This window comes from Aotus nancymaae, unplaced genomic scaffold (genome assembly GCF_030222135.1).
Source record: "Aotus nancymaae isolate 86718 unplaced genomic scaffold, 86718_ANA_hifiasm-v0.15.2.pri h1tg000039l, whole genome shotgun sequence".
Taxonomy (NCBI): domain Eukaryota; kingdom Metazoa; phylum Chordata; class Mammalia; order Primates; family Aotidae; genus Aotus; species Aotus nancymaae.
The window spans coordinates 6,213,295-6,229,626 of record NW_026988453.1 but is presented as its reverse complement, the minus strand read 5'-3'; the positions used below and the strand labels follow the sequence as shown (position 1 = coordinate 6,229,626).

Sequence of the window (16,332 nt, the reverse complement as noted above, 5' to 3'; positions counted from 1 at the left end):
CAGGGAGCTCAGGGCCAATGCAGTGAGGGAGAAATAGGTGCAGTGCCGAGAAACTTGGGCTCCACAGGCACTTAGCCCCAGGCTCAGTTCCTGCCTCCACCACATACCACCTGGGCGGCCATGAGCAACTTACCCACCTCCCCCAGCTTTAGTTCTGTGATTTGTACAACGGGATGATGGTGGTAACAGCACCAACTTCAGAGTCTTAAGAATTTAGTGAGAGAATCCTTACAAAGTGCCATAGAAAGGACACAGTACATGGGACTACAGGACAGCTGGTAGTTGTGCTGATGAGGAGCACGAGACAGGATGTCGGGATGTCGAGATGTCTGGCTTCTAGACTCAGCCCTGCCTATCATCTTCCATGTGATACCTCTTGCTTTTTCCAACTGTGCAATACTGGAGCTGGACGAGACGATTGCTAAGGCTTCTCCCGTCTCTACTGCCTGTGATTTCCCACCTGCCACCTCCAAGAATAGGGCACTGGAGAGGAGCAGGCAGGGAAGAAGTTTCTTTCCAGTCTGGGGTGCCACCTCCTGGCCGTCTGAGCTCACTGCAGCTGGCACCTATGGTTGCGTTTTCCTACCCCCATCAAATTCCATCCATTTCTCCAGGGGAAACCAATTCCAAACTGAGGAGCTTGGGAGTAACAGGGAAAGAATTCAAGTAGAGAGATTAAGGAGAGTAAATGCTCGGTGAATTCCAATTGTTGATAGGCAAACAGACGCAGATGAGCTGAGGGCTCAGTGGATCTAGCAGGGCTAGGGGAGAGAAAGGGGTTAAGAGTGATGCAGGCCTCTGGGCCTTACCTGGGGGAGGGCAGAGTTAAGGTGGCGCTGGAGCTGGTCCCGCTCATGCAGGGCCTCCTGGAGCCGGCTCTGCGTGGCTGCCAAGGTCTCCTGACTCTCCCGAAGAGACTCCAGCAACTTCTCCCGCTCATCCAGCATGTTCACCATCAGCTGCTCGAAGTTGGCGTCGGCATCGGCGCCATGGGGGGGCCCCAGGGGGTCCCCTTCGTTGATTGTGGGCATCACCTCACACATGGTGGGGGCGGGCAGGGCCTTCTCAGCGTCAGGGGACAGGGAGGGACTCACAGGGTTGGCACCTCCAGGGGAACCCAGAGCATGGGTCTCAGAGTGAGCAGTGCCAGGCGAGTGGACAGGTGGGCAGGGGCTTCTCCCATGGCATCAGTTGCTTTTGCTCTGAAAGGGGCCTGGGGCCTGAAGTACCCCTGTGGAACCGAGCCAGAAGGCCTGGCTTAACTTCTCAGGGCTGGGGCTGAATGCCCTCTGTCCCCAGACAAGCAGACAGCAGCCGAATGTGGCCATGACAGGCAGGGAGAGCAGGGCTGGAAAATAGCCCTTCTCTTAGACTGAGCACCGGAGCCTGGCAGAGTCCCAGCTGGGTCTAGCGACACCCATCGTTTCTGGAGGGCAGTGTGTCTGTGGGAAAAGAGACTGCTGTGAGTACCAGCTGAGTGGTGAAGGGCATCAGGGGAGGTGGTGGAGCAGAGGAGACAGGAACTGAACTAGAATGTTGGGGGAGAGAGGGAGGTGCTGTCTGGCGCATGCCCCTGCTCCAGGCTTACTCGCTCTGATGGCGACTCCTTAGTTCTCCCAAGGAATGCACATGCCTACTGCCTAACCTCTGCCTCCTCCTGCTCCCCACAGCTGTCAGAAGTGCAGCCACAGTGGCAGTGGTTCCCCTACCCACGTGGCTTGCTGGCCAAATATAGAAATGATTCAGTCAGCGGCAGGGGAGCAGCCGGCAGGATGCCCAGAGTCCTCCTGAGACCTGGGGGTGGGAGGGGAGGAAACAGGGTCTCTGTGCCACCCCTGGCCTTTTCCTCATCACTTAAGCCAACCAAGGTAAGTGCAGATGGTTATAAAGAACTCTTAGTGGGAGTGGGCATGAGTCCTAAAAGCTGGACTCTTGGGGTCATAGGAAACAGGGACAGAGTAGTTCCTGCCCTGGCCACTGGCACAACATGGCTAAGGGTTTGGAGAGGCACAGACTGGGTACTGGAGCAGGCAGAGCCCTGACCTGCTACACTGCCCATGATTCAGGGAGGAGGCTCTGACTCAAGTCATTCCCCACTTCCAAAACCTGCCAAGGAGGACAGCACACGGGCCTGGCAGACAGCAGGCTTGGATTTTGAGCTCACAGCCTCCCACCTTTGCATCGGAGCGGGGACTGAATGATGGAAAGGAACGCCGGGGTGATGTGGGAGTGGGGTGTGCCACTCCGGGGGTGGGGCTACAGTGCGGCCCCTATCATGGCTGTGAACCTGCCCTCTCAGCACCATTACCCATTGCTGACACTGTAGAAGTCACCACCAAGGTCAGTTAGCGTGTGCACAGCATGGCTCTGCTGATGCCTTGAGCATGGCACAGGAGCCCAATGGTCAGAGCAAAGGAAGCCAGCGATGAAGTAACACCGAAGTAATGAGAAAGGCCGCTGCAGCTGGGGATTGCTCTGCCTATAATCAGATTCCAACCTCCCTGTCCACATTAGAAAGCTGCCACCTTAGTCGTTTTTCAGAGCGGACTGTCTTCAGAGGCCCCAGTTGCAGGAGAGAAAGGGTATGAAGCCCCCAGCACAGCGATGGGCACACTGGAGGTGCTCCATAAATGATGCTTTTCCTCCTTCCTCTCTCTTATCTTATGGGAAACACAGGGAAAGCCTTCTGTCTGCCCTCAGGGTGAGAATAACAGGCAGACTAGGAGGGTCAGGGTGGACAAGAGGCATCAGGACCCAGTGTGAGGTGAGAGGTCAGACACTGCACAGGCCTGTGGCAGGACTGAACCCTGCAGGGGAAACACAGAAGAGCCAGGCCTCTCCCACCTGGAGCCCTCCCCAGAGTACCGATGCTCCAGGCAGAAATGGGAAAGGAAGAGGGAGACTGGGGAGCAATGTGGGGTCGAGATCAGAGGAAAGTTAGTGCACCAGCTTGAAAATTCAGAGCTCACACTCCTAGCCCTTCCCAGAGGGGCGTAGTAGTACAAGCAGGCATGTGGGCATGCACACACATATGCACACACACATGCACACACATGCATGCACACATACACAAGTGCACACACACATGCACAGAGACAAACACAGAGCCCTAGAACAGATACCCACATGGCCACAGACACACTCCCATGCATAGAAACCGGACGCAAACTCTGGTCAAGGGGATCCTTCCCCAAGCCAGACAGCCACCATGGAGGGTAGGGTTCCAGAAGACTACAGAAGTAAAAAGTAGACGCTTGGTCGGCCTCCTCCTTTCTCCAACACTGCTGCTGCCAGGGCAGCTTACTCGCACCTCCCTGCCCCTCAGAGCAGCTGGGAGTGGAGAGGAGGGGCTGCTGCCCAGTCTGGCCAAAGCTGCCATCTCCCTGATGCTGATAACCGCCGTTCCTCCAATTTTCCCACCCACCAGACCCAGGCCCCTCCAACCTGAATGCTCCAGCCCTAAGGCTGAAAGGCCATATGGCCCCAGCCTACCTCCCCAAGCTCATCAACATCCAGGCCCACCTCTCCAAGTTCCCCCACCCCACCACACACACCAAGATGCCAAAAGAGAAGGCTAGGCTTGGGAAGGGGCCCCTTGTGGCAGAGGCTAACTTTGGAGAAGACTAGTGTGCCAGGAAGGCGCTCCGGTACCCCAGCAATGGCCCCAGCCCACCAGATTCCCAGGCAGCCTGCAGTATAGCACAAAGGGAGAAGCCCAGAGCAGGGACTCAGGAGACAGGGGTACAGTCCTGCCACAGACCAGCAGGGCGACCTCAGGCTTGTCACCAGTTACTGAGGCCTCGGCTATAAGAGGAAACACACAACCCTGGTTTTGCCTACCTTAGGGGGATGAGATCTTGGATGGGCAATAAATGAAGAGTAGAAAGCACCCCGGGATTGCATGGGAGTGTGAATTACCTTAGTGTTGGCCGGCTGTGGGTGGAGTTTTTAAAGCTTCTTACAGGAAAGGGGCTGGAGAAGTTCTCAGGAAGGAAGAGCAGGACCTCAGGCTGCCCACTGTGAGGTACTGGCTATCTGGTCCAACTTGGCTCCCAAATCCTCCTGGTCATTTTAACAAGTGAGAAGCTGGCTTTGGTTGCTTCTCTTCTCACTAGCCCTTCTCTGGCCTCTCTCTAAACCAGGTGCCAGGGAGCAACTCCACTTCCCCTGGCCAAATGGCATCACGTAGAGCGGTCTGAAGATGAGCCCAGAGAGGACTGCCAGGCAGATGCCCCTGAGATGACTGTCCAGGACCTCCTGCCCCTATCCTGTCGGCTGCACGGGCACAGTGAGCAGAAGGGAGCCCTAGGACAGCCACATAGGGCACCTGGCTCCTTCCAGCTCCTCTGGCTCCAGGGCCGTCTTTAAATAGCGCAATTATCATCTCAGCCTCACAGAAGCCTCCTCAACTCCCGCACAATTTCTAAGTAACAGTCACAGGTCCTGATTCAGAGGCGAAAGCTGCCAGTCCCCAAAGCAAGCATTTGCAAGGGGCTTTGCTGGGGAGGAGTGTGGGCAGGCTGTGAAACAGTGGAAGAGGGCTCAAGAGTGAGTGGGTGTGAGTGCGCGTGTGTCGGGGGTGGGGGGTCGGACAGAAAGTAGGCCTTGGGCCTTTAGAAACAGAAGAGGCAACTTGGGGGCCTCACTGGCATCACAAAAGTCACCCCCACCTTTTCCTAACACACAGGAGGGATGGGCACTATGGGTCTGTTGCTCTGGCTGGCCCCACACATAGGCCTGGCTCCCTCCTGCCTACCAGATGGCAGGCCCAGCCACAGAGCGAGCTGGACAAGGGCAAGGCTGCCAGCCCCTGCGGAGGCCACAGGCTGGGGCAAGGCTGCTAGGAGCATCTGAGGGGCTATTTAGCTGGGCAAAAACGGAGTCTCTGGGCGGCAGCCACAAGGGAAAAGCGGAGGGTCAGACACCGCCCAGCTGGAGGTGAGTGGGGAGGATCTGAGGAAATGGGGAGGGCGGGGTATTCCAGAAAAATAACAATCATCAGAGCTGCTATGAGTCACTCACATTTACCATGTGCCCAGCACTGTGCTGCCAAGTGGCATGGATTAATTTATTTTGATCCTCATAATTTTTTGCAAGGAAGATGTAATTCTTCTTCCCATTTCACAGAAGTGAGAACTGAGATGCAATGTCATATAACCAAGTCTACACAGCTAGTGAAATGAAGAACTAGGATTCAATTCGTTTGCCTCATGCCAAAGAGGGGTAGGAGAAGGAGGAAGAAGAGAGAGGGTTAAGACAACTCCTTCAGGCCTCATGTCTCCACCAAGGAACCTTCCCTACCCTCATCAAGTGATGGCAGCTGGAGGACAGCTCCTCTTGGCCTTCCCTGTCCTTCTCCTCCTCCAGCCTAAGGGAAAGCCTCTGCACAGCAGCCAACATGGTCATAAGGCCCTGGGACGACTGAAAGGCCCCACTGGGAGGGCCCGTCCACCACGCACCCAAATTTCTGCTCCCAGCCCCTAGCTGGCTCCACACCAAGTTGTGGGCAGCTTCCCTGAGCTCCCCACACTGCCCCCACTCCCACAGGTACTGCAGAAACAGACACTCTTCTGAGCCCTCACCCTTGGGGCTCTCAGACATTCTCCCTGCAGTGGGGCCTGCAGCCCAGCTCCCCATGCCTCAGGCTGTCCAGAAGCTTCTCTTTCCTCCCCGTCCAGCTCAGCACCCCCAGAAGCCTGGCCCTCACTAATCCTCTCCTCCAGAAATCCAGCCCCACCTCCTCTCCTGCTGCTCCCTAGCCCTTCCCTAGCCCTGCTCACTGGCCTGCTCCCAAGGCCCACCTATGGTGCCTGTTCATCCAGCTCCTCACTGGTCTGCCTCTCATCTCCCTTTCCGTGTCAGTCTAATGAATGGATCACCCTGCTATGCTCATCTCAAACACCACTTCCTCCACGGAGTCTCTTCTGATCCCTCCAATGGGTGAGATCTGCCCTTCCGCTGACCCAGCATTGCCGTCTAGTTATGCCTGTCTTCATGGGACTTCTCTTACATCATCTCATCTGTAGACCCATCTCTGAGTGCTCTGACACAGGGCCCTAACACACATGGAACCGAACAGACCTGTGCTGACAATCATTCCAGGGCAGTCCATCCCTGACTGGTTTCAAACAAAGGGAACTCTACAACAGGGAAAATTGGCTCAAGGCCTTGGAAGCGTTCCTATACCTAGCCCTTTTTTTTTTTTTTTGATGGAGTCTTGCTCTGTCACCCAGACTGGAGTGCAGTGGTGCAATCTTGGCTCACTGACATGGCCACTTCCTGGGTTCAAGTGATTCTCCTGCCGCAGCCTCCCAAGTAGCTGGGATTGCAAGCTCCCACCACCATGTCTAGGTTTTTTTGTTTTTTTTTTTTTTTAGTAGAGACAGGATTTCACCATTTGGGCCAGGCTGGTCTTGAACTACTGACCTCAGGTGTTTGCCCACCTCAGCCTCCCAAAGTGCTGGGATTACAGGTATGAGCCACAGTGCCCGTTCTGAAAGTTAAACCTTCTTGAGAGCAAGATGGGGGCTACTCCTGTCTTGAAAGGCAGACTCCAGAGCAGCTGATGATTCCGAAGGCTGTCATGTCCACTGATTACACAGGTGACCCTGGGAAGATCCTGAATCTCTCTGAGCCTCCATTCCCCATCCTCTGTGAATGGGGATGATAACAGTACCCACCTCAGACAACTGCGACAGAGGATTTCTAGAGTCAGCCTACACAAAGTGCTGAGATCAGCACCCAGCAACACTCAGTAAGTGTTCATGAACTCTCAGCACCCTAGGCTCCCAAAGCACCTCAAGGCTAGGCCCATTTGTAATACAGTAAGAAAGTTAAAAATCTATTCTGGCTACAGGAAGCCATTCCCAGAAAAAAACTCTTGGAAAAGCCCTACTTAAGAGTTTCTCGCGGTGAGCCACAGATCCCTTTAAAAGGATCCAGTTCTCCGGGCCCCTGACACAACTTGACTAGCAGTGAGACTTCACCCCTCTGTGCTTCAGATTCCAAGTCTGGAAAATGAAGACTGTGCCGGGCGCGGTGGCTCACGCCTGTAATCCCAGCACTTTGGGAGGCCGAGGCGGGTGGATCACGAGGTCAAGAGATCGAGACCATCCTGGTCAACATGGTGAAACCCCGTCTCTACTAAAAATACAAAAAATCAGCTGGACACGGTGGCACGTGCCTGTAATCCCAGTTACTCAGGAGGTTGAGGCAGGAGAATTGCCTGAACCCAGGAGGCAGAGGTTGCAGTGAGCTGAGATCGCGCCATTGCACTCCAGCCTGGGTAACAAGAGCGAAACTCCGTCTCAAAAAAAAAAAAAAATGAAGACTGTAACACACAGTACGTTCTAGTCACAGGTTGTCATGAGGCTGAAAGAGATAACAGACATGGAACAGTTCTAATAAGTATAAAATGCCACCTAAGCACAGGTTAGCACCAGCTGCCTAACACACTCAGCCTCCTAATGCCAGGCTCATTCAGGGCACATGGGAGGAAGCATCTGTTCAGACAGGCTCCCCTGGGCCTGAGTCTGTGAAGCCCAGTTCTCCAGCTGCTCCCCCAGAGTTAGACATGGGCCACTTCTTCCCAAGGCATGGCCCATCACTTGAGTGAGCACAGAACTTACTGTCCAAACCAGGACCCTCTTGGCTTAGAGGGTCCTGTTTTAGACATAAACCACTGTTAACAATCACACCAGAACACAGGTTTCACCTGGCCATAGGGTCACCCTCGCCATCACCACCCTAGGAAGACTAATGTCAAACTAACAGGAAGGCCAGGTATGGTGGCTCATGCCTCTAATCCCAGAATTTTGGGAGGATGAAGTGGGAGATTTCTTGAGCCCAGGAGTTCAAGACCAGCCTAGGCAACATGGTGAGACCTCCTCTCTATTAAAAAAAAAAAAAAAAAAAGCCGGGCACATTGGCAAGTGTCTGTAGTCCTAGCAACTTAGGAGGCTGAAGTGGGAGGAAGGATCCCTTAAGCCTAGCAGGTGGAGGCTGCAGTAAGCCGAGATCATACCACTTACTCCAGCCTGGGTGACAGAGCAAGATCCTATTTCAAAAGAAAGAAACAAACAAAAAACAGCAGGGAAAGGAGAACTACAAGCCTCTGAGGTCCCACCCGCAAATAGTTCCTCTTCTGAAATACCCAAAATTATAGATATCACACCTATCTCTTTAACTTAAGACTGGGATTTGCAAACTGAGCTTTATGACAAGTACCTTTAGGGACAGCCCAGGGCCAAAAAGAGGGTGAAGAGGTGTGACAAACTCAAAAGGCTCTAAATTCAACTCCAATCTGTCTGTTTTATGGGACATCTGATTAAGGTTTCATTTGTATAAAAGGATTCCAAGGCCATGAAGAGGTTAGAAAATTCCTAGTTTAAGTATTGTCTACAGAAGGCCCCTGCTAAAAAAAAAAAAAAAACGAGCTCTCTTAGAAAGGATGCACATCAGTGCAACAGTGACAACCCTGGGACAGCTACACGAGGAATATCAGGAGCCAATCAACTATTTTCCACATTCCAAATGTCTAATAGAGATCATATAGTCACCAAGCCAAAACAGGAGTCCGCACCACCGAACACAGACACAGCTTTTGCTGAGCTCACATCAAGTACATTCCCAGAGAAAACCCTAGACATCTTCTGCTAATCAGAGCCATTAATCAACACAACTGTCCTCAAATAATATTTGCAGAAAAAGAAACAAAGTAATAAGTGCAGCATATTTGGAGAATAAAAATATTTCAAAACTAGACATCCGTGTGGGACAAATATTAAACAGAGTCCGCTGGTGGTGAAATAAAAATGCTCAAAAGTCACTGCATTCCTTGATCAATCCTACAGATGAGGGAGCCATCGCAGGGCAGAGAATAGGATGGTCCAGAGTGCTAACAGGACCAGGTGCGAGAAGTCCAGAGGACAGAACTGCAGGGAGAAACGTAAGCATCATAAAAAATGTGCATGTGTATGCGGTCACAAAAGTGGGGGGAGTATGAAAAGAGAATGGGGGGTGTCATGTGTCTTCATGCAACAATGTGTGTGATCATGAGGACACATGGTATACATGTGTGGCCATGAAAAAGGAAGAGAACCCAGTGCAGTAGTTCATGCCTTGGGCACAAGCCCTGGGCACAGTGGCACTTTGGGAGGCCAAGGCAGGCAGATTGCTTGAGCTCAGGACTCCAAAACCAGCCTGGGCAACATGGCAAAACCCCAACTCTACTAAAAATATGAAAACTAGCTGGGCACAGTGGCATGCACCTGTAGTCCCAGCTACTCGGGAAGCTAAGGTGGGAGGATCAATTGAACCCAGGAGGTCGAGGCTGCAGTGAGCCATGATCATGCCACTGCACTCCAGCCTGGGCAACAGGAAGAGAGAGGGAGAAAGGGGCAGAGAGAGAGTATGTATTTGTGTGTATATGTCTATGTATAAAGGTATGGTCCTAAGTATGGTGTCCTGAGAGTACAGGCATGAGAGCGAGTAGGTGGAGATACTCCTAAGAGTGTTTAGATGTGTGTGGTTATAAGTACATCAAGGCTCAGACTGCATATAATTGTGGTTATGAGAACACATGTGCGAGTACACAGCCATGACAGTAAATGTGCATGGTCATACATGCACAAGCAGCTGGGATTCATAACATCATACATGCATGCTCACAGGAGCACATGGGGGCTGTGAGAGCTTGTGCAATTATGCATGTGTAATCACGAAAGTGTATCTCTGGTCTTGAGACACTTATGAGACAGCTTAAGTCCATGTGAGGCCTCGAACCTGTGTGAGAAGCTATGAGCGAGAGAGGAGGGAGGGATGGGGTGATAATGAAAGAATGAAAGCTCCACTTGCTCCAGGTGCTCTGCCTCAAACAGGACCAAAAATTTGGGGCACTCCACGACTAGCCTAGTTTGAGCTGTGGTCATGGAACTGGGGCCACCCCATCCTTCTACCTACCCCCACCCATCGGGGACGCACTGCAGCATCTCCCAAGTCCAGGCCTCCATGTCCATGAGATTGCTGGGGTCACCCCCTGCATGTTCCAAAATGCCCACTCCTCATGGAACAGCTCAGGCCCGGCCTCACTCCTCTAGGCCAAAGGAGAGCTGTCTGCTGAGGCCCTCTCCTGTCCAGACTCACCTGCCATACCTGGACTCAGAAGGGCTCTCTGAGGTCACAGAGGCCACCTCCCACCCGGTGTGGGAGTTTCTTTCACAACATCCCTGGCAGCCCAGTCTTTACTTGATTATCCTTCAGGAACAAGGAGCTCACTACCAAATGAGGAAGGCTTCATCATTCTAAGGAAGCTTTTTCTTAAAGTGAATGGAAACCCTTCTCTCTTTGAAATGAGAGTTATCCATCTGAAGACAGTGGCCATGAAGGCACATCAAGTATAAACCTAACTTATGAGAATTCAACTCTACTACCTGGGCAAAATAAGCAACAAAGCCCTCTAAGTCATACCATGGATATGTACTCTTTGTAACATCACTGAACAATAGTATATACAGCATATATTTACATAATATAGAATAGGTGCATACCATATCTATACATCCATATTACAGTTTAGAGTTACAAACCCGTATGCCATGCTTTATGAGAGACTGGGGGGCTTTCACTTCATCTACTGCCTACAGAATCTAATGCCCCCACAGGGATGTAACACCAGTGTCCTGGGTCCCCAGAGGCTTCCCTGCTCCAGGTTAAGTATCTCCAGTAGTGAGGGGGCCCTGCTTCATGGAACCCAGGGGATCAGAAGACAGACCTCTTCGATTCAATCCAACGATCACTTACTGAGTGATTTCCGTGCATCCAATACTGTTACGAAAGCAAGAGACATGTAAGACAAAGTTCACAGGCTACTTGAGAGAACACAGATACACATGTAATCATTGGAAAGCAGTACAGAGAAGCATGTGGCCAAACACTCAGTCTCTGGCACAGCTGGGGGGTCAGTGCTGAGCACCACTTGAAATACAACCAACTGAATTCACTGGTGGCAGCTTCTCCTCCAGCTCTCTCAGAACAAAGCAGCCTCAGCCAAGGCCTCTCAACCACCAAGTGAAAGGCAGGTGGCTACTCCACGCTAGACCCGACTTCACCCGGGGGAACAGAGACTCCTGGAGGAGGCCCCGAGGTTGCAGCACCCGCGCTTCTCCGGAGGCAGAGCCATGAGCTGGGCAGCAATCATGCTTCTTGTGCGGTGGGTCAGCAGCCAGGCAACAAGAAGAGGGGAGACCTCAGGCTCAGCCCAGTCCTGGAATCTCCTGCCATCCTTGCTTAGAGCTCCTTTCCCCACTGCTGTTTCCCGCACCAGGCCTATCCCGGTGACATTCTCAGTTGCCTCAGGCCCCTCCCAGTACAGCAAATGCAGAGGGTCCCCTAGAAGCAGCCCCTTCCACAGTACATCAAGGATCCCTCTGAGTCCTCCACTCTGCTGGCCACCCGAAGTGCCATGCTCCTGTGAGCCAGCACCGTATGCCCTCCAGAGCTAATTATAGGTCAGTGAGCTAGCAGGCCAGAGGGGGACAGATGGTGACTTCATGTGGCTGCAATACACACTTGTCTCTCCCTCCAACCCCACTCCCTCTCCTCCATTTCTCTCAATTCCCTACATGGGACCCAGACTCTGGGGTAGCTTTCACTCCCTCAGTCCTCCTTGCTCCTCACCACTCCTCCTCTCCAGCACATGCACAAACACACACACTCACGCATGCATGCATATATGCGCACACACACCTCCATACCACTCAGTTGCCAACCTTGTTTCTAAAGCAACTCACCTATGCAACCAACACAGTAGGGCCTAAAGCCCAGGGAAGAATGTCCTTGGCATTCAAAGGCCTTGGCTAGCTGCCCATATCTTAAAACCCCCTCAGCACCCAGCTCCCCAGCCCTGCTAAGCCTTCATCCCCACCTTATCACCACCACAGCCTGACTACTCATTCTCTCACCTAGCTCTAGCTCCGCCATCCTCAGAGGCTCCATGAGGACCTACAAGCCATCCCTGACAACTCTTTCCAACTCTAAGATTTCAGCAATCAACTCAGAGATGAGACCTAGGAAACTGACTGCCTGCCATGCCCTGCCCCTCCAGACCTCCTTTACAACCCAGCAGCCAGACCTCATGCACTGCACAGTTCTGACATCATGACATGCTCAGCAGCACACACCCCCATCCCACTGCACGAGAATTCCCTTCCCTGCCCTCCTCCCCCACATTCTTCCACCTTCCAGAGATGGCGTCCCCCACTATGCAGAGTGTCTAGGGCATTCTTAGCCCCCAGTAACCATTTTCTCATTCATTATCTCTTTGCTTTGAGATACTATTTACCCCATGAAGCCTCCTCAAGCCTCAGGACAAAATCTGAGAAAATAATAACCAAGGGAAATCATTCAAGCTGCCCTTTTGCCTAGGCAGCTTCCCTGGACTACCAGGCCAGTTAATATTGGTAAGGGGTGTGTGGGTTGGAGTCTCGTTCAGACAGCTGTTTAAAAGCACAAGGACACAGTTCTTTCTTTTTCTACTCCAACAACAATGTAACAGAATGGGGGTTGTGGGGAGAGGGAGGAGTTAACAGAATACCTACTATGTGTGCCTACTATGTGTACCTTTCAGCTGCTCCGTGGCTATAAAATGCCTTCAGAAGACGTAGCACATAGTATCTGGCATATAGTAGGTGTCTAATAAATGTTTGCTGGATGTTGAACAAAGTACTAGGTACCAGATTCAACAACTCTGGAAAGGACCATGGGAAATCCCTGAAACCTGACTGCTGGAGGGGGCCCTTAAGCTCACACCAAGAGGGGATCTCCCTACTAAGCAAAGCCTCCTTAACCACTTGCTTTCCACACAGAATGCCCCAACTCTCCTACTCCTCTCATGGAAACTACCAGTACACCTCAAAGGTGACATCAGCTCCTAGTGGCACCTTGTCCTGGATCCCTCGTCCTTAAAAAAAAAAAAAAAAAAAACACCCACACACTATGTCTCCAAGTCCTCCAACCCGACCTCTCTCTTCCCACCCACCATCAAAACCTCAAGATTTTGTGCTGGAAAACATCTCTACTGCGTGGACGTAAGTCAGTGCTCCCCTCCCACCCTTCTAGTTCAGGCATCTCTATTCCAGCCCTCTTTTCCTGTTGCGCCCACCCCTGTCCCCACCCCCAACAGGCCTCGGGTTGGCCGCTCCTTCCACCCCACCGCCCTGGCACTGCGGAGATGGGGGCATCTCTGGCACAGACTGAGGCTGGCAGTTCGAGGAATGGAGAGCTAGCGACAGGAACAGGGGTGCTATGAGGAACGCGGGAAGAATGAAGACCCCCGCGAAGCGCGAAGACCTCAGACCCTCAGAAGCTCGTGCCCAAAGGAGTGGGGCTGGCCCCAGAGCCAGGAGGCGCTTTTTCTGACTCTCCTGGAGGGGAAATGGGGGCGCAGTCTGCTCGGTTCCCACCGTGAGACTCGCCAACTCGGCCCCCTCCCCAGAAGCGGATGGAGCGGAGGGCGCACTCCACGCCCTCCCCGCAGATCGGGCATCGCCCCCATCCTCACCCCCAAGGGCACGGGGCACCGCAAAGGCCGGCGAGGTGCGGCGGGGGTAGCAGTACCGACGTCTGCCGGAGACAGCACAGACGGAGTCAAAAAGGGCTGTTTCCCGAAGCGCGACAGACGAGACCCCTCCCCAAACTGTCGAGGGGAGCTGGAGGTGGGGAAAAGGCGCATCCTACCCCAGTCCAGGCTCTGGGCGCTCACCTGCCTGCAACTGCTGAAGGCCGGGCGGCTAGGCTCGGAGGCAGCAGGGAGCCGCCCCCGACCGGGACAGCCCGACACGTCCTAGAGCCGAGCCGGCGCCGAGATAGCTGCAGCCTCCGCCGCCCAAGCGCCCGGCCGCGAGGCCCCGCCCCCTTCCTCTGCGAACACCCCCCCGGGCTCCGCCCCCTAGGCGGGGCCGGGCCGCCGTCCCCGAAGCCACGCCCCCCGCCCCCGAGCGCCTCCGGTCTCGACACGTGACGAGAGCGCCGCTTTGAGGCTGCGCGCCATCTTGGTTGAGGACTCGGGAGGCCGAGGAGGTGGCGGAGTGCCAGGGTTTTACCCCGCAGGAGGAGGGTCCCAGGGCCCAGGAGTGCTGCGATATTCTGCCCGTTCTTCTGAACTCACCCCTGTTCCTAGTCTAACAGCCTGTTCCCTAAGTTGGCCTTAGTCCCGGCCTTGTAATTGTTGTCAATGGTTTGTCACCTTTCACACTTCTCTCCTGCCCATTACTTGCTTTTCCTTTGATCGCACCCATTTTTAAAGTGGGGAAACTCGATATCCAGATACTACATGTGTAGTATGCACTTCAGTGAATTGTGTCGCTTGCCTTCAGGCACCTGGCTGTTCTAACACTGTTACTACAAAATGAAGGGTTTGTCTATTATATATACATAGTATGAAAACAAGTCTCAAATGCCAAAATTTCTGACTGACAAATTTTAGCTAAGCCTCTCCATTTTCCTGAATTGCTCCCTTACCCTGCGCCCTGTGGCTATTAATGCATCTTTTCCATCTGCTTTGTGAAGTTTCATCACAGTGCCTACTCAATCCTTTACCAATACCCAGTAAGCACCACTAAAAGTGTGAACCATTTTTTATATACATGCAATGTGTTCACGTGTATGTATTTATAGATATATACACAGCATGTTCTACATCAGCAGCAAATGCTGTAGTTGAGATCAGTGACACATACAACCTTCTCTCATTTATTTCCCACCCAATAATTCACCATTTGGCATAATTTCCTTGCCTCTCTTTGAAGACAGAGAAATCTGGGTAATTCTGATCTGAGGGGTGATACATGAAGCTAAATTTGTGACCCTTGAACAGGACCTTGAACTGCACAGGACCACTTACATGCAGATTTTCTTCCTTCTCTGACAGCCCTGAGACAGCAAGACCTACCCTTCCTCTTCTTACCAGCCTGCTCAACATGATGAGCCAGCTAATGAACAGTACATATATTTTTTCTTTATGATTTTCTGAGTAACATTTTCTTTTCTCTAGCTTTACTGTAATAAGGTATATACTACATATACAAAATACACATTAATCAACTGTCTATGTTATCAATAAGGCTTCCAGTCAACAGTAGGCTATTAAGTTTTGGGGGAGTCAAAAATTACAGCAGATTTTCAACTGTGTGAGGTCTGCACCCCTAACTCTCACAGTGTTCCAGTCACCTGTATGTTGTTTGGCTAAAAGAGCAAAATCATGGTGTATAAAGCTTTATAACTTAAAGCTGTTTTTAACCTGTAGTCCAGAAAGTTCCAACTCTTCTTTGGGTGGTCTAGGGTCCTCACCAAAAGGAAATCCCTGAGATACTTCACATCCTGTCACTAATAAAGCATGCATCATGCTAGAAATGGCAACTCAGCCAATGCAGAGGAAGGCTGAAGCCAGGATCACTACTGATAACACATTTTACCAAGTGTTTGTCAATATTGTGCTGAGAGCTGAGGCAGCATCTAGTACTGTATCTGTCACCATACTATGGAATTTGACATAAAAAACTCAGAGCTGAGTCAGAATACAATTATTAAGCCAAATTTATTTCACCCCCTTTTTAAAGGTACTCCTAAGCGGGGACAACAATGCACCAAGACACTCCTGCTCCATGGCATCTTTAGTTCAGGCAACCAGGCAGGGGCTGTGCTTCTCTCCTCCCGCCTCAAAGAGGCAACTTTTGATTGTAGAGATCTGCAAAGTGCTCACTGTCCTTAGGTTTTTTGTCTGTTATCACTTAAATGCCCAAATTCTGTTTTTGGCTGACCCAGGCTCACTCTCTGTGTGAACAGTTTTAATACCACCCTCAATGTGGGATAAGGTTAGCTATTAGCAGCAAAATTAAGCAGATGCTTTCTAAGAATATTCCTGGGTAAGATGGAAACACACACACACACATACACACACACATACACACACACACACACACACACACACCAATTTAGCAGTTTGCCTCACAAGATTTTCCTCCAAAAGATTTTCATTTTTAAAGAATACTGTCTTAATGCCCACCTCCTGGCAATATCCAGGTAATATCCAGCTCACTGGTTAATTTTGTATAGCAGAGGGTGGGAGGAGAGAAAAGCAGCAAGGTTTTCTTCCTAGCAAAACAAAAAGACATTTGTGATCCTCTTCTCAGAGTACACCTGAACAACAGGAGGACATAAGCATTTCTGCATGGACGGAAGGCCAGGCTTCTGTAGGCACACAGGATGACAGCAGAAGCAGCACAGTACAGGGCAGAGCAAAGTCGCTAAGTGCTTATGGTTCAAGAGGCTGATTTC

General features: G+C 51.8%; 1 protein-coding gene across 17 annotated transcripts in view; it reads right to left on the bottom strand.

The window, feature by feature from the left end:
- The window catches only part of PPFIA4 (PTPRF interacting protein alpha 4), a 50,103-nt gene extending 36,262 nt beyond the window's left edge, over positions 1-13,841 (bottom strand). For 14 of the 17 annotated variants that reach the window (XR_010336487.1, XR_010336492.1, XR_010336494.1 and 11 more), the window contains exons 1-2: positions 13,760-13,841; positions 810-1,442 (exon numbers count right to left, since the gene is read on the bottom strand). Coding sequence is in view for 7 of the 17 variants with exons in the window: in XM_012459438.2 (XP_012314861.2) it covers positions 810-1,043 (234 nt within the window). In the remaining 10 variants the exon portion in view is untranslated. Of the gene's footprint in view, positions 1-809; positions 1,443-3,840; positions 4,139-11,960; positions 12,157-13,759 lie in introns of those variants that run through there. The other 3 variants (XR_010336490.1, XR_010336489.1, XR_010336488.1) reach the window with 3 other exon arrangements.
- Between the last annotated feature and the right edge of the window lie 2,491 nt (positions 13,842-16,332).